Below are 19,260 nucleotides of genomic sequence, written 5' to 3'. Positions count from 1 at the left end.
GGTTTGGTACACCTCGGCAGTCACAACACACCGAAAATACATAGTAGAGCAAAGCTCACCTGGGCCGAAAACACGTTTACCCCGGAAAGTTCAGCGCGACCGCTCTATTCCCTCTTACCGACGCATACGCGGAGACACGGTATTTCGCGTTGATTACCACTTACTTCTTGAATAATGAAGCGAAGATACCTACTGAGTATGAAAAACTGGCAAAGTTTCATGCATTCATAGCTAGAAAATTTAAAAAATGCAAATTTCAAGCTTTAATTTAATTTATTTCGTCAATCAATGTAGACTACAATTCTAATGTATACGTTAATCTTAAGCTATCGAGTTCTAGCACGTAATGCGCTTTTCAATGCGTTCCGGGACATGGTAACGTCTATAATCTCGCAGTGTTTGTTGTATGCGTTCATGATGCTGTTAATTGGTCCATGTTTGGCGTACAGTGACCGGTAATTATTGTTAGTAAAAATATTGCGCGTTCTTAAAGGACCAGAAGGAGCATAAAAGTTAAGAGTTTCCAGCAGATTTGGTGAATTAACACGTTGTGAGATCATATCGTTTACAAAGGTAATCATGGTTGTTTCTCGTCGTTTCTTCAGAGTTTCGATATTAATAAGCATGCAGCGAGATTCGTAAGAAGGGAGAGGATATGATGCCCAATTGAGTTTTCTTAATGCAAAAACCAGAAATTGTTTTTGAACTGATTCAATACGATTGATATGAACTTCTTGATATGGGGACCAAACTATACTGCAGTACTCTAATATTGATCGAACATAGCTCACAAAAAGAGTTTTTATTGTGTATGGGTCCTTGAAATGATAACTGAAACGTTTAATAAAACCAAGCATACTGTTGGCTTTATTGATTATTGTGTTATAATGATTCACGAAAGTGAGTTTCGAATCGAGGATCACTCCTAAGTCTCTCATTTTGGTACATCTCTCTACAAGTTGTTGGCCTATGTAATAGTTCATAGTTTGCATTGAAAGTTTTCTTGTATATGATATGACATTACATTTCTTAATATTTATATCAAGTAAGCTTTTCAGACACCAAGTATAGAAGGTATTGATCTGCAACTGAAACAATTCGAGGTCAGACTGGTTTTTAATCTCCATATACAATTTCATATCGTCGGCATAGATTAAAATTTTGATCTGGTTAAGTAAAAGGGTTACATCATTAACGAACAAAATGAATAGTAAGGGTCCTAAATGTGATCCTTGCGGAACTCCAGATGTTACCTTCACTGGATCAGAGAGATGGCCTTTGAAACGGACAAATTGTGTTCTGTTCGTCAAATAAGATTCAATCCATTTCACGAGTTGGTTATCTAGTCCAATGCGTTTTAGTTTGAAAATCAGTAATGTTATATCGACTCTATCGAAAGCTTTACTATAATCGGTATATAATGTTTCAACGTAGTTACCTCTATCCATTGCAGCGAGTGTGAAATTAACGAATTCTAATAGATTAGTAGCTGTGGACCTTCCTTTGAAAAAACCATGTTGGTTGATTGTAATACTATTTTTCACCTGTTCGAAAATTCGTTTATTAACGATTGATTCAAATAGTTTCGGAATACAAGAGATGATTGCTATGCCGCGATAATTTTTTATATCAGAGCGTTTACCTGACTTAAAGATCGGGATGAGAAATGATTTTTTCCACATGGAAGGAAATTCACCTGTTTTGATTGAAAGATTGAAAAGCCAAAACAGGGGTTTTACAAAAGAAGAAGCAAATGTTTTAAGCATAGATGGTGGAATTCCATCTGGCCCAGCACCCTTAGTTGCATCTAGGGATTCTAATGATGTTAATATTTCTTGAACAGTTATATTTTGAACTGATACACTATTGGTACATTCAGGTAAATGCGTGAAATAGTTAAAATCTCTATTTTCATCCGGGTTTTTGTAAACGGTCTGGAAAAATTTCGCAAATTGGTTGCAAATAAGCTGAGACTCGGTACTTTCGTTACCTTCAAAATGCATGCGTGATGGAAAATTATTAGTTTTCATTTTTTCCTTTGCAAAACGGTAAAACTGCTTTGGATCAGATTTGATATTACTTTCTACCCTAGAGTTATAATTCTCATAAGCTAATGAGATTTCTGCATCTAGTTCGCTGCATATGTTCTTGTATCGTTCCAGATTGGTCTCACATTTATGGTGTTTGTACATTTTATGGGCTTTCTGTTTTTTGTTTTTCAAGTTTTTGATCTGTTGCGTGTACCATACGGGATCTTTGAAACAAAAGTTAGTGCGTTTTTTCGTCCTAGGAACTGTATCATTTATAATTTCGTATAATAGAGAGAGAAACGTATTCGCGGCTTTTTCAATATCCTCTTTGCCTCGCAAAAGTGATTGCCAGTCGACTACACTGAGTTTACGGTCGATTTCTGTTATATTAGCTTTTTTAAAGTCATACACATACTCAAATTCACTATCATTGGGACGTGATCTAGTGCTATCTATGTTCAATGAATACTCAATGGCTGTATGAAATTTCTCATTTTTCCATAGAGGATCAACGGCTTTATCTACGCTAAAATCTTCAGTGCAGTTTGTGAACAAGAGATCTAAAAAACAGTTCAGTTCATTTCGTATTGCGTTTACTTGATATAATCCTAACTGACTGGTCGTGTCGAAAATTTGCTGTAGTGCCTCGTTATCTCCTACTATAGGAAGCAACAGTGATTCGTTATCGCAGTCCTTGATGAAGTCTGCATCTTTTTGATTGAAATCGCCGTATATATGAATTTTAATTTCCGGGTCAGAGTTACAAATTACTGAGTTGGCGGTTTCTAAAAATAATTCATAATATTGTTTTTTTGCAAATTGTGGAGGGAAGTATACTGATGCAAAAATGTGGCATTGACCGTTTAATACAGTTTTGACCCAAACATCGTCAAATTCTTGAGCGGGGGCCTAGTGTGGTTGGTAACGTCTCCGCCAACCACGCTCGATGCCTGGGTTCGAATCCCACCGCCGACATAGGTGTCGATGGTTGTGAGGTGGCGTGATCCACTCACAACCAACCCAACTGGTCTAGATATTCAATCCTAGCCGACACCGGGAGATTTTCTGAGGCGAAAAATCTCTGGGATCACGCCTTCCATCGCATGAGGAAGTAAAGCCGTTGGCGCCGGTCCGTTAATAAACGGGTCGTGAGTTAGGGACCTGGGTGTGGAGTCGCCTCCCTGGGCGTCGGTAATTGGCCACAACAGTGGCGGAAATAGACCGACGGAAAATAAGCGAGAATAAAAAAAAAAAAAAAAAATCGTCAAATTCTTTATACTTCATCGTTGGGACCAACTCTGCATCGAACTTTGTCTTGACGGCTACTAGTACACCGCCACCAGATTTTTTATCAGTTAACAAAAGATCACGATCGCTTCTGAATACTTGATAACTGTTTCCAAAAAACCTCCTCACTCTTTATACTTTCAGACCAACTTGTTTCCGTTCCTATAATGATTGAATACATACAACCACTAATCTTTTTACTAAGAATATCAATTTTTTTTGAACTACTCATTCTGTTAAAATTCTGGCAATAAATTACAAACTCTTCAGAGCCACGTCTTGAATTACTCTCTTTCTCATCGAAAGGAGTCATTATTTCCGAAAAATCGGTCTATAAAATTTGTCGGCACTTTCCCTTGCGCGTTGTAGGGATTGAATCCTCTGGTTGTTCAAGTGTCTACTATAAGAATTAAGGTCTTCGGAAGCCGCTTGTTTCGGTACGCCGAATTCTTCATGTACCTCGAAGAAAAATTTCCTGAGCTCCTCCGCAGCTACTGGTAGTCCCTCTGATGCCAAAGTAATTTGTATGCTGGTTTTCGTCATACCGTCGTAGCAAACCGTTGGGTCTTTGTCATGCATGTACGCAAGGTAAAGACGTACAAGGTGCATAATTTTTGGATCTCGTAAACGCGCCTTCAGAAAACGCCCGTCTCCAACAGCTGATTGTTGTGTTAGGTTGACAACAGGAGGCCGCATGGGATCGAGCGACCACGATGTTGGGTGCGATTCTAATGTTGCTTTCGAAGTAGTGTTCTCATTTGGTGGCGATTCAATATTATGTTGGTTCTGGTTGTCTGAACGGTAAGGGTTTATGGTTTCATCCTTCCGGAAGTTGATGAAATTTGGAACTGCGAGGCCTGCTATAGGGTGGTCAATAGTTGATGGTGGTCTGGCAAATTTAACTTTGGCGGTTGCCAGTAATTGTTTATCCGATCCATTGACACGGATCTGGTCGTTTTGGTAAGTGTGTGTGAACTTGTGGTTGTTGTTGATATAGTTACTATTCGTTGTCTTGTTACTGTTGCTGTTGGTGGTATGGTTTCGATTGTTGTTGAAGTTTTTCGATTCAATATATTGTCGCCTCCTGCGTTTCCTGTTTCGTCTAGATTTTTCGGCAGCCTTTTCTTGGAGCCTACGAGTCCGTTGTCTAGCATCATAATCCGACCAGTCTGGCATCCAGCGCCATTTATTGCCCAAAAATCGCCATCCTGGCGAAGAATGGTCCGTTATGGGCTTCGTAGCTTTATTGTTAGCTGCCAAAGTTTGATTTAATTCTTCATGCAGTGACTTGTGTTGTTGTGATGCGCTAGTTTGATTAATTTGGAGACTGGTAATAGCTCCAGAGACAAATTTTACCTCGTCGAGAATTTCACGAAGAGCAGAATCAGCATTAGACTGCGCTGAACCGGTTTCAATTGTAGCGAGTAGTTTGTTTATTGACCCTGTCGTTGAGTTTGTATGCACAATCGCAATCAAAATTTATTTGCCATGCTGACCGACAAGATTTCTACTTAGGGTAGAGAACATATTCTAAGCAGCTTTAGGAACCTCCTGTGTATTCAGACGAAATGTGTTGGGTGAAACTCAAACAGTAGTATATCAATATGTTCGCTATCGTTTTCTCTGTCAGAACTTGTTTTCAGATTGTAAAACTAAGTTAGCAAACTTTAACAATCATTAATCAAAGTTACCAATCGAGGGACACTATTCCAATTACCCCGAAACTATTTTAAGCAGTTTCCATCTGTTTTGCAGGCGTTTTTTTTCAGCACCCGAAGTGGCTCCTGAATGGCTGCAATATAGGTCGATTTGTTTCATTTACAATTGTTCACAGATTTCATTGTGATTAACGGTATTTCTTATATTCGTAAGACAGCTAGACAATCAAAGATTTTGTTTCCATCATTGAAATTGTCAATATTGAACAAAATGCAGGAGTTTGAGGCCTGTTTTCTTCGACTGATTGAAATGGGCGCTACTGCTTAAGCCGTTCCCTACCCTAATTAAATTAAAAATTGTCTATGTGTTTCAGTATTTACTTAAAAGCTAGAAAAATCATAAAACAAGGGCATAAAACTGCTCAAAATGAAAGCAGAGAAAAAAAAAACCAAAAAAAACATTGCTTTCCTTTTGCCATGCAAATCAAACAAAAAACACAGGCAAAACGTCACTAACACTAATACTTATCCTTTAATTCCCGCGTCCTCTCTGAACCATCATGCTAGTGCGAGAAAGTGCCGCACGCAAGAGCAACGGTCATCCTGTACTCGCACTTCTCTCGCTATTCCTTGTTCACCTTGCACTTACTCACACACACTTATGACAAGGCAAGGGCTAGCGGGAAACGTGCTCCGCCACCGAAAAAGAAATGCAGCTCTCACAAATTAGCCACAAAATTGCACGAATCTTTCACGGATTTCAACATTGACGTCACTCTCACCGATAATACGAAACCGCCACATTTCGTATTACCTTTTACTCCACCCTTTGCACTTAAAATATAACGATTACGCGACGGGAAGGCTAAATAAAATACGTCGACATTATTGCACTATCCCCAACCGTACTCGACAACCCTCGGAACACTTCATCGCGATTCAAATCAAACACTCGGAATTCACACCGAAACAACAGCGGCCTTCATTCAATAAACGTAGACACATTCCTTTTCCAGATAGAAAATATATAACTTATAAAAACTTGAAAAAACGATGAAAAATTCCGACGAGAAACATTTTCACGTCCGTTCTTGATCACAGCTTGCTTCGATCTCCCTTCAAACTGTACAGTAAAAATGGAACTTAAAAACTGGAAAGAACAACGGGTGACTTCCAACTGGATGGCTGTCGGAGGATGTCACCAGTCAAAAAGGGTAATAACGCCAAACGCAAAAATTACAAAAAAACTGTTAGAGCTTAATAAGTGGGCGCTCTGTACCTACACAGGACTAATAACAGGGCACTGTCCGAGTAAGTATCATCTAAAGAACATTGGTCGGGTTAAAGACGATACTTGTCGCTGTTGTAGCATAGAAAGTGAAACCTCGGAACATCTGCTATGCAGCTGTGGTGCATTATACATGAGCAGAATCAAATTTCTCAACAAGGGTTGCTTACAACCTAGTGAAATTTGGTCTGCTAATCCTCGGAAGGTAATTGGCTTTATTAAGCACATTATACCTGACTGGGAGCGTGCCGAGGCAACCGGTCATCACTCGATCAATAGTGGGGTGACTAGGTATCCTATATAGCACGTATAGTAAGGGGGATATACTACAATAGTTCTAAATAATGGACGCAGTAGTCTAATTCCACAAAAAAAAAATCATTTAGATTTAATGTTGTTATGGATAACATATGGAAAAATACGAAATTGTATCAAAATATGTTATTTTCATCTCCTGTTGATAGAATTTTGTAATTTTTTAGTTATGCTCTTCTGATCGGGAAGCGAATAGTTGCTATACTGGGCAATGATAACCTCTTTGCAATACACCCACGAATCAATGGTTCAGAACCGTGTAACAAAATAATATTCAAAGCATGTCACTTGCGAAAAAACATTGAAAAGCGCGATTTGAACGTCACGACGTGGTGGACTAGAACAATGTAACTTTAACCCTTTAACGGACCGAGGCTAAAAAAATGTCATTAAATTTTATTGTTTATTCTTGATCACTGATCATAGCTAGTAATTATGAAGCAGAAAAAAATTAAAGTTGTTGCTGGCAATATAGTTGCCACTGCCTTATAAAGGGTTAAGCCAAATCTATTGAATATGTAATTGATGTATTTTTCGTAAAATACATGAGAGAAAAAGCAGTATTTTTGCCAAAAATAAAGAAAAACTAAAAACTAAACCTTTAAGAAACAGCGTTTATTTGAGGTTAAAATAGTCAAAAACACTGTTTCACACTACCTTTTCAATAAAAATACAATCGCGTTTTCATAATTTAGTGCAATTTTCAAGCACAAAAGACATTTTTTACATTTTTAATGTTATTTGAAACCGTTCTAGCAATTCCCTATAGGGTTTTATTGGCAATAATATGTAATGATCTAGTTCCACTGAAAAGCAAACTTCTCACTTCTAGGTGGATATAATTTGTTGCAATTATTATACATTATGATTCCATGTTTAATTATCAATATACACTGACAAAAGCTCAAAAACTCGTTTTCGGTACTTTATAAAAACACATAAAATTTTGGTAAGGCGACACCATACCTTTGACCACAGAACAGATATGCAACTTCGAACAAAACTCTGCAGCAAATCAGTGCCCAAGCTTTCGCATTCATTTTTTGCTGTTCCATCCTACATTGATTTTACAGTGCATCGTTCAAACAGTTCGCTCCAATAGTTTGAACATGTACCAAAAAACTTTTTTTTTTGCTTCAATGACCAGGCAAAAAGGTGATCTTGAATAGTTGAATCTATCAAAATCAAGTTAAGACAGGATCGCATTCAAGAGATCTTTAAAGTGGAAATTCAGTAACAATTCACAATCAACGTCAATGAAACAAATTAAACTAAAAATCTTTCAACCATACAAACATTGTCTAACAAATTTTCTTGGATCGTACACCTCACGACTGCTAAAACTATTTTAACCTGTTAGTTGAATATTTTCGTTGGACTTGGAAACCGAATTTCTCGATCAACGACAATATTTATTTCTCGTACCGTTTTTTATACCTAACATTGCTAGAAATGCATATCAGACGCGCTGTACAAGCACTGCTTACTTCATTAGGTACAATGTAAAAATTGATTGTCGTTAGTCAAGATATTCAGTTTTCAACTTGGGCAACAATGAAGTTCATTAAAAATATATCTACATAAAAACCGTTGCACGTATGCGGGTGGTACTGTACGTTTATCATGAAAAGGCACCCTCGCTATACCAGTACCGGGGAGAACAAAGGATTCTCTCGATGAAAAAGCGGCGAGAGCTCATACAGTCCTTTTGTTGAATGAATGGAATATAAGCGTAATGAAATTTCGAGTGTAAAATGCATGCTCTCCACCGCTAGATGTCGATACTTAAAATAAAGAGATTTTGCCTCGTTTTTGGTTCTTCAGTTGAACAGATGTGCTTTGACCCTATTGTAACTTTAAGTAGAATGCACCAATTTCACATACCAACATATGCTAAGAAAGATATTTTTTTTTCCTGTATGGACTTCCTCACTGCGACCAGAATCGTAGATCTATCGTGAGATATGCCCGGGTGTCTGCTGTATCCCACACTTCTGTTAATAGCAATACCGCTATTGAGAAGTGGCATGCTTATTATTATTGTTTATCAGTGCTTGTGTGTAATGTGATACTCTTCCTTACACGCTTACTGTTCTACTATACCGATACTCCTCGTTCCTCTTGCCAAATATCACCAATTATAATTCCCTCGAGAAGTTTCGTCATGTGTCCTTCTGGCCAGTTTTATTGATAAGAGGGACTTATTTTTTGTTAAGAGGAAGTCACGCAAAGGGATTGTAGAGTTCAGCGTAAAGAAAGGGTAACTGGTGGGGAGCCTGAGAATAAATCCATTCTTAAGTCCTTTTCGACATCGGATGGGATGGCCTGGTTCTACTAAGATTCGAACCCACGATCATCCGCTCGACAAAGCGGACTCTATAACCTTGCGGCTACGCAGCTCTCCGCTAAGAAAGATATCAACGAGTACTAAAAAAATCCTGAATACTGCTCTTCTGCAGTATGTAACATTTACACGACGAGCTTCGTAGCCGCAAAGAGTCCGCTTTGACAACAAGTGGTGAAAGGTTCGAATCTTAGTAGAACAAAGCCATTCGTTGATAAAACGACTTGAGGTATAGGTTTATTCTAAGGCTCTTCCACACAAAACTTCCCACCACACTCAATAACCACTGGTCTAAAACTTCGATAATATCATAGACTATAGCACGTCATACGCTGTTAGAGTGATAGCTTGCAATAGGATATGATAAGGTCCATAAGGAACTAAGTCTGAAGGAGAAGACAAAAACGCACTATAACACGGAGCAGGTTAGTTTTCAATAAGTAACATTTCAAAAGGGTAAAAAACAAAAATGTGTGAACAGCAAAAACATTCGGACAATACCACAAAAGATCAGGAAAACTACTGGACGCAGTCCATACAAAAAATAAACAATTTCGTCGTTTTTACACGGGGGATACCTGCGACGTAAAAAGAAACCGCGTAAATTCCGGAATCCGCGTAAAAAAAAACGCGTGAATTCTTTGTAAAGAAAAATCGGAATCCGCGTAGAAAAAAACCACGTAAATTCCGGAATCCGCGTAAAACAAACCGCGTAAATTCTGGAATCCGCGTAAAAAACCGCGTACATTCCGGAATCCGCGTAAAAAAGCCGCGTAAAAAGCGAACTTAGTGTATTTTCGTAACGCAACACCACAATAATGCGACTGTATTTCAATGACCTACCAACTAAATCTGCTAAATAGCAGTAATAACTGCGTTTAGGCCATATATACGTCCATAAAAACCCTTTACTTCCTGAAGTATCACTTGCCCATTGCTCCAAAATAAATGATACTAAGCATATTTTTTAAAAATAGCTTCAAAACTATAATTTTATTCATCCTTTATGAATGTTTTTTCAATCATTCAATTGAGTTTTGTATGTAAATTCAAAAAATGTGGTCCTCGTGGTTCTGTGGTTAGCGATGTCGGTCGGCTAGCTCTCCCACACGGTTGTGGTATCGGGTTAGATTGCCGATCGAGTCGAGAATCTTTTCGAGTTGGAAATTTTCTCGACTCAGCACTGTGGCACGGTGTATCATTGTACCTATCCTACACATGTACTCATTTTACATATGCATTATTATGGGAATACTCAACATGAGCGAGTTATTTTGAAAATATTTTAAAATGGTATAGAATAACAAATTTTTGGAAATTGAAAACTTTGGAGAAGTCGATTTTTTGGACCACTCAATTTCAGAAAGTGTCACCAAATATCTTAAAATAACAATATAGTTCACTCTCGAATTTCCCATATATTCCAGTGAAGACAGACAGGCAACACCCCCTCTTGTGGTGAAAAAGGTAACTAAACTCATTGCACAGTGGTACAGTAAGGCAATTTAGGCGGACATAGGCTTTTCGTTGCGGTTTTGGTTTGCGGTTTAAAGCCATAGTTTTTGTAAAAAGTTGTTTCTTATAAATAGTCCTCTATTCATGTGCGAATGAAAATTAGGGTGGTCCTAAAATCAACGAAATAAAACATTCTTTGGCAAACTTGTAGACCAACTAATTCTAAGTAACTTTGTAAAAAAACTTTTTTGTAGACATGAAATTTGGTTTCCAAAAACAGTCTTTTCGCTCTATTTTTTCAATTCAAATTTAAAAACAAAGTTTTCTTCGGTAACTTTAATCAAAAATACGCCAATTTTGAAGAGAAGAGTTTTCACTATTTCTATTTTAAAAATAGGCCCTTTTGATATATTGATGTCTCCGTTTAGGGCAAACATAAATAATATTTTTTGGTATCATTTGATAGAACAAATATTGTATAAATATTGTAAAGAGATACCGAAAGTTGCTTAAAATTAGTTGATCTACAACTGTGCCGATGAATGTATACATTTATTTATGCAAATAAAAAGTTAGTTTTTTCATTCAGGCGATTTCAGGACCACCCTAATTTTCATTTGCACATAAAAAATAGACTAAATATAAGAAAAAAAAAATTTTACTCTAAAACCACAAAATCGCATCGAAAAACTCGTGTCCGCCTACATTGCCTTACTGTATCACTGTGCATTGTTGTTGAATTTCTGTGAGCGTGTGACATTCTCACACACGAAACTGAATTTACTCAATTTTAGATTTAGTTGACTCAATTTCATACTTTCACAGAAAAAAATATGTTGCAGATTTCGTGCGTATATTTTTTGTATGTAAAACTAACGCCGTTCCGGGAGTTGAATATTGAAAATAATAAATGTAGCTTATCGAGGCACGAAGAAGAAATATTCAAATAATCAGGCCACGACGTGTAAATGGTAAACTAATCCCAAGTTGCTATATACGTGGTTCCCTGTGTAACTTCACTAGCTCAGATCCATCACGGGAAGCAACTACGAAATGTGCGGCCGTCAAGCTCAAGCTCAATAATCAGGCCACGATGTGTACAATTAAATGAATATTTCAATTACCTCGTGAAAAAGATAAAAGGAGAAACCGCACAATGGTTGTCAATAGTCGTATATGGTTGTTGTGCAACTTTTAGCTTAGATAACACTTGAATGTTCTATCAATTTAACAATTTAAGTATGGATACATATCATGTTGTAATTGGTTTAAAAGCTTTATTATATTATATATAAAAGATATTCAACAAAACAAACATAATTAGTGATAACAACTGTTATGCAAAAACTATTATTTAATGTTTAGTTTTCTTCGTTTTGAAAGTATTTTTTGTTTTTTTTATCCCTCCGAATTTTTTGCTCTCGAGTTCTAATCTTCATATTCATCACTTGCAGCTTTGCTTTAACCAGCATATTTATGTATTTACTAGCTGACCCGGCAAACTTCGTCCCGCCTATTTTTGTGTTTAATTCAATAATTTTCAACATTCCAAATTCATTGATTTCTTGCGATTTGTTTATATCGTTTGAAATTATTAGTTTTATCGGAATGACAACATCCTCGACTTTTGCCTTTAGTACATCACCTCTATTACGAAAACACTCATGTTAGGTGGTATTCAGTTATTTTCGTTGTTTTCCAGAAACTGCAAGTGGTCATCTTCGAATTCATTATGGTGTCCAGGGTCAATGCTTGGCTTCTATACATTATTTCGATTACGGAAATATTCATATGCAGTAGTATTCGGCTGTTTCCCAGAGGTTGCCATCTTACAATTCAAAATGGTGTCTGAGGTCAATTTATAGCTCCATGCATCATTCTGGTTAAAGAAACACTCATATTGGGTGGTATTTGGTCCCTTTAGGTTATTTTTTTTTGGAGACAATTTCTGGCCCCTGAGCGTCATTCTGGTTTAAGAAACACCAATGATAGGTGTTATTTAGTCATTTTCGGCTGTTCTACAGAAACCGGAAGTCACCATCTTAGAATTCAAAATGTTGTCTGTGGTCGATTCTAGCTCCTGTGTATCATTCTGGTATCGAAACATCTCATATTGGATGGAAATCGGCCGGTTGAAGAAATACCCATATTGGGTGTTATTTGGTTATTTTCAGCAGTTTCCCATTTACCGGAAGTCGTCATTTTACAATTCATAATGTTATCTGAGGTCGATTCGTAGCTTCAATGCATCATAACAATTCCGGAAATACCCATAATGAGTGTTATTTGGTCTTTTGCCACTGTTGTTTAGGAACCGGAAGTCGCCATATTGGATTTCAAAATGGCATTTGGAGACAATTTCTGGCCTCTGAGCATCATTCTGGTTAAAGAAACACCCATATTTGGTTGTTTTTGGGTCATTTTCGGCAGTTTTCCAGTCACCAAAAGTCGCCATTTTACTACTCAAATTGTTGTCTGAGGTCGATTTGTGGTTTCAGTGCATCATCACGATTTCGGAAATACCCATATTGGATGGTATTTGGTCATATCTCGCTGTTTCTCAGAAACCGGAAGTCGCCATCTTGGATTTCAAAATGGTATTCAGAGACAATTTCTGGCCTCTGAGCGTCATTCTAGTTAAAGAAACATCCATATTGGTGGTATTTGGTCATTTTCCTCTTTTTTCCAATCACTGGAAGTCGCCATCTTACAATTCAAAATTTTGTCTGATTTTTCAAAAACCGGAAGTCGCCATCTTGGATTTCAAACTGGCATTTCGAGACAATTTCTGGCCTCTGAGCGTCATTCTAGTTAAAAAAAACCCATATTAGGTGGTATTTGGTCATTTTCGGCAGTCGCCATTTTACAACTCAAAATATTGTCGGAGGTCGACAAACGTACAAACCGTGGAACACCACCCATGGATTGCCTTATGCATAGGCGAACTTTATTATTATAAAATATTCGGCCGAGTCCACTTCACAATAAAATGTGAATTTTTTTCAGTGTACCCATTAGGGTAACATTATTGTCAAAAGTTGCTCTATTTCGCATGTCGTGTAGAACAAAATCAGAAGTGGCGCACCTAGCGGTCGAAAAGGTGACTAACGCTTCTGTCATTTTCAATTTGTCTTCATAATTTCACGAAAGTGAACTATATTGGTATTTAATATATTTGGTGTCACCCTAAGGGCTAGACAAGAAAAACGGGTCTTAAACTTTCCGAGAAACCACAACTTAAGCGATTTTAAGGAACGGACAAACAAGTCAAGTGGACTTTTCCGCATAATATTGCTGTATAAATGTATATAAGCGTTATAGTAGTTTGTTACCTTGAGAATCCCGACGCCCGACATTATTCAGCACCGGAGCTTTCTCTATTGGTTGCTCTAATTGATCTCCAGATTGACTACTGAAACTTCCATGACGACCAATCGATCCAACTCCAGGAGTAGTACGCTCAGGAATTGGAGGTGGACCTCCACCAACTGGAACTGGGCGTGTACCGATGGGCACCGGAGGGGTTTCTTCACTAGGACTTCCGCCACGCGATGAAATTGATGTACGTGACGAAGCTTTGGTCATGATTGATGGCCGGCATACATTCTAAGAGAATGATTTTGTTTAAGTTTTTATAATATATTATTTTACATATTGAAACACCTTACCTGCATGCGCCCTACAACCAGATCCGCAATTTGTCGACGATCTTCTTCTTGAGTGTCACCCATCAAAGGGAATGTGGAATCGGATGCACTAATTATGAATTCTTTACCTTCTTTAGATACGATTATAGCAACACCACAAACTTCCATACCTCCAAATAATTCAGAGACCTATACATGAGTGAACGAAAAGTAAAAAGAATTTAAAAGACACATATAAGAGTGTATCTATATTATTAAAAAGAATATAAAAGTCACACATAAGAGTTTATATTAGGTTGTCCCAAAAAAAAATCGATGTTGAAAAAGTCAAGGTGCTCAGCCCTAAATTTAAAGATATTGTTATTTATAGCATTTTTGTAGAACATTTCGACTTTCTAAAAAATTGTTTTCAAGTTGCCCAAACGTGATTTGTGAAAAAATGACTTTTTTAAGCTACAAACCCACTTTTTTGCACTTCTTTCAATTCTGTTCGATTCCTACATTTTTTCGTACATTTTTTTTATTTTTGTGGGGTTGTTTTTGAATATTTTGCCTGGTTTGGTTCAGCATTGTATTCAGTTTTTTGACTACCAGAGCCCATTAAACATCACAAAAAAATCAATTTTTCTAATAATTTTAAGATAAAACCCTTCAAAACACAAATAAAAAAAAATTTTGAGCAACAACTGAAATTTTTATTGCAAAGCGGGATTTACCACGAAAATTTACATGAAAAAAGATACTTGATACCTTATCGGGGAGCTGAGATATTGGCATTTTTCTATGTGATGGAAAACTATGCATTTTAACAATTATGTTAAATAACTGTTTTATTTTGGGAGATAAAAACTAACAATGTTAAGAAAACATATATATGTATTATTATTATTATTGTATGTATATCTACACACACACATACACACATACACTCACATGCACAAGTACGCACGCGCACGCACGCACACACACACATACAGAAACAGAATCTGAGTTTGAGTCTTCCGAAATCTTGTCTTCTGCATCATGATTCGTGTGTGTGTGTGTGTATGTGTGTGTATGTGTGTATGTGTGTGAGTGTGTGTGTATGTGTGTGTATGTATGTGTGTATCTGTATGTGTGTGTATGTGTGTGTGTGCAGATTTTTATTCTCACTCACTTTTCTCAGAGATGGCTGGACCGATTTTCATGAAATTAATTGAAAATGAAAGGTCTCGTTGTCGCATAAGACCATATTCAATTCTATTGTAATTGGATTTTCAGCTTAGAGGTTATGTATCAAAATGTAAAAATCATGAAACATCATTATCTTAAAAACTACACGACCGATTTAAACAAAATTGGTTTAAAATGAACAGGCTTCCTGAAATACCCTTAACTTTTAAATTTTTTACAGATTGAACTTGTGGTTCAGAAGTTATGAAAAGAAACGTGTTCTGAGGACTGTTTAATCTCACCCATGTTTCTCAGAGATGGCTGAACCGATTTTCATAAGTGTCAAATTGTCAGTGTCAGTTGCCGAATTGGTCTAGTTGCCCCATAAGACCCTATTGATTTGTTTTGTAATCGGACTTTGCCTGTTATGTTTAAAAATGTGAAATCCAGCTATGAAAAGGAACATATTCCGAAGATTACTCGGAGTCACTCACTTTTCTCAGAGATGGCTGACCCAATTTCCACAAAATTAGTGTCAAATGAAAAGTCTAGCTGCCTCATAACTGAAGTTACTGTAATCGAACTGTAACTTCGTCTGTAATGTACCGAAATGTAAAAATCACGAAACTTCATTATCTCAGAAACTACATAACCGATTTGATCAATATTATTATCAGATGAGCGGGCTAGTTAAGGGCTTAATGATGAATTATGATTGAACACGTGGTTTCAAAGTATGGCTGCCCTATACGTTCCCATTTCATTAGATTATAATCGAACTTAAGCCACCTTAATACATAACGTTAATAAAACAACGAAAGTCTATTATCTCAGAGATTACACGTTTTATTGGAACATAACTAGTGTCATCCTCCACATATTATCTTGATTGATTAATTTTCAAGACATTTACAGATTTACAGAAGACCAAACAATCTTTGTCGAAGAATAGGAAGTCTTTGTAATACTAAATATTCGTACACAAAAACAACCCCTAGCCTACAAAACGATTGCCAGAGAAATAGCAGAACTAACATTCAAATATGATCATGGTGTATCAAAATGGTAAATCTAAAGACCAAAGAAAACATAATTTTCCAGCCTTCTTCTTTTGTTGCAGATGTTTCTCACAATAATAGGAATAATCACTATAATTTGAAACATTCAAGACCAAGAATTTTTAATTAGAAATTGAAATAAAGATCTACTGCCGGTACCCGGATAACTGTCCCATAATGAAAAACAACATGTTGAGAAAACGGCGATTTTTTTTTCCCTTGTAGAAGACAGAACCACTGCGACCATTGTTTGATCTATTGTGGTATGCTTCACCTTACTCTAAGTGCGTACGAGCAGGTACATCACTATTTGGCGAGTTGATTTCCTTGCTACATTGCACATTTATCCCAGTTGGGCAACTCACTTCGTATGAAGTTTATTACCTCACCAGGACTTTCCCTCCAAATTTCGGTAGGTTCTATGTGTCCCTTACCGACACATAGAACCTACCGAAATTTGGAGGGAAAGTCCTGGTGAGGTAAAAAACTTCATACGAAGTGCGTTGCCCAACTGGGATAAATGTGCAATGTAGCAAGGACATCAACTCGCCAAATAGTGATGTACCTGCTCGTACGCACTTAGAGTAAGGTGAAGCATACCACAATAGATCAAACAATGGTCGCAGTGGTTCTGTCTTCTACAAGGGAAAAAAAATCGGCGATTTAATATTATCCGTGAATTTTCGGATTTCCAGCAATTACATCCAAAACCAATGACCATAACAGTTTCATGGCACCACAAGTTTATCGTTGAGAACAAAAAACCATGGATGGAATTGGTTTTACGTTATATAACTTGAAAAAAAAAGACAAAATGGGACAAAATATGCGGGTACATTTCAAAAGTACTCGCATATTTTGTCCCATCACACATAAATTCAACCAGCAACCGGCAGTATCATTGGCAACGTAGATTGTACTACAGAAAAACAACATTAGTCTAGTTAAATAAATGACATACTTCGATATGCCTGAAATAATCCGATATACACTAATCTGAAGCAAAATTATATGTTTGCAGTTTGTATCACTATGCAGTGGGTCTGTAATGCAGGTACTTTCAATATGGGACAAAAACAACTTGGTATTTTTTCCATGTTTTTCCATACACAAGTATCAATTTTAATTTTTTTCCAGAAAATATGATTAAAACGATTCCCGATGGTAACTCAAAAGTGACCAAAATCACAGTGGCGTCTCGTGGATTTGGATATCGACTGTGCACTCAAGGTTGTCCCATACAAACACCTACCCCCTCCCTTCCTCCTTCCCCAGTGGCCATCGCCAGAAATGTACATAATAAAACACATGCATTGCATTTATCTGATTTAGTATTCATATTTTCTGAAAATCTATCATTAGCTGTCATAAAAAGAATCAAATTTATTTATAAAAATATCGTCTTCAAACACCAGATTTATTCTTAGAAATTCTCAATTAAGCATTCATTTGTACAGCAGCGGAATTCTACGATCCGCTCTACGGGCGAATCTATCAATTATTTCATCACTGAAACCACTCTGATGTTGTAATTTGTGTAGCAAAGAACTTTCAACAGCCATCAGCATAAGCCATTTTAGCCTATTGTCTCCCATCGTTGATCGTAGATATGATTTGAGTCTTCTCAGGATTGAGAAGCTTCTTTCGACTGATGCTGTTGTGGAAGGGAGCGTCAAGACCAATCGGACAAGGCGTGAAATCTCCGAGAAGATGTCTTCAAGGTTTTTTTCCATTAGGATCTGCATGATTTCCGGTACTTTTTTTCCCGAAAATTCCTCTTTTGAGTAGAAAACTTTAAGTTCGTTTCCCAGTTTCACTTTGTCAAAACCAGTGTACCGAGAACAGATAGCATCAACCAAATCCTTAGGGAACTGCTCGCAATATCCGCTAAACTTAGAACAGTCCAGCAAACTCAAATAGCTCCGCTTGTTTAAGTCAGCAAAACGTTGGTCAAATTCAGAAATTATACGTGTGATCACTGCGTTATATTTCTTGAAGTATTGGTCGTATCGATTTCCGTCGTATGTTTCACCAGTAATTTCCAAGCATTCCTGCCAGATCGCTTTGTACTTCTTGTCCGTCTGTAAATTACTAATGTTTTCACGAGTATTTCTCACGCTTTTGCCGCATTCAATGTAGTCAAGTTCCTTCGTTTGAAGAGTTTGATACAAAATATCAGTGAACGAAAATACTGCCGAAAATACTTTCAAATAAAAGATGGTGTCAAATTCAAGCATGAAACTGTGTAACCCCCTTGCTAGGGAACAAGTTTCGCCGTCCCATTTAACGTTTCCGAGATACATTTCGCCCAAACACGTGGTTAGTTCAGAATAGTGAGCTTCTACAATATTAACCATTCTGGATGTATATGCCCACTTCACTTTACAAACGTTTGGAATTTTACGCTGGATGTAGTTTTTCAATTCTGAATCTCTTTTAGGACTTTGAGTAAAGAACGAAGCCAGTGTAGACAGTGTAGTGAGAAACTTTCTTGTATCTTGGTAGTTGCAAGCGTGCAGCAAAACAAGATTTAAAACATGGGCCTTACAATGTATGTAGTCGGCATCACGGTATAATTTTTTGACGATCGCTTGCGTTCCGCCAGCAACACCCGACATAACATGAGCTCCATCGTATGTCTGTGCTACCAATTTTTCAGGGGTCACGCTGAATTTTTCCAACAACGAAACTACTTCTCTGGCAAGGGCTACAGCGGTTTTGTCGTTGCTTACATCACACAAATCCACGAATCTTTCAACGGGCGTACCTACAGACGGGTTTCACAAAGATAACAATGCATTTCAACTCAATCCTTTTCATTACACAAAAAATACTATTAATTTTACTTACCATCTTTCAAACAATATCGAAAAGTCGTAGCCAACTGAGATTTTCTCGCAACATCAGTGGTTTCATCGACCATCACAGAAATAAATTCAGCATTTTGCACTTCCCGGAAGATTTCTTCAATCATAAATAATCCAATGACTTCTATAAGCTCGTTCTGAATGGAAGCGGATGTTCCC

The 19,260-nt window shown here is 37.2% G+C and overlaps 2 protein-coding genes across 4 annotated transcripts in view; one reads left to right on the top strand and one right to left on the bottom strand.

The window, feature by feature from the left end:
• The window catches only part of LOC129718275 (synapsin), a 229,956-nt gene that overhangs the window by 40,345 nt on the left and 170,351 nt on the right, over positions 1 to 19,260 (bottom strand). Inside the window, exons 9-10 of the mRNA XM_055668887.1 lie at positions 14,046 to 14,213; positions 13,710 to 13,983 (exon numbers count right to left, since the gene is read on the bottom strand). Of these exons, the coding sequence (XP_055524862.1) occupies positions 13,710 to 13,983; positions 14,046 to 14,213 (442 nt within the window). The remainder of the gene's footprint in view (positions 1 to 13,709; positions 13,984 to 14,045; positions 14,214 to 19,260) is intronic.
• Positions 1 to 19,260, top strand: part of LOC129718277 (tissue inhibitor of metalloproteinase) — a 139,766-nt gene that overhangs the window by 15,486 nt on the left and 105,020 nt on the right. The gene's annotated exons all lie outside the window — the stretch shown is intronic.

Source organism: Wyeomyia smithii, chromosome 1 (assembly GCF_029784165.1).
Source record: "Wyeomyia smithii strain HCP4-BCI-WySm-NY-G18 chromosome 1, ASM2978416v1, whole genome shotgun sequence".
In the NCBI taxonomy this organism is placed as follows: Eukaryota; Metazoa; Arthropoda; class Insecta; order Diptera; family Culicidae; genus Wyeomyia; species Wyeomyia smithii.
This window is presented reverse-complemented; position numbering and strand designations above follow the sequence as displayed.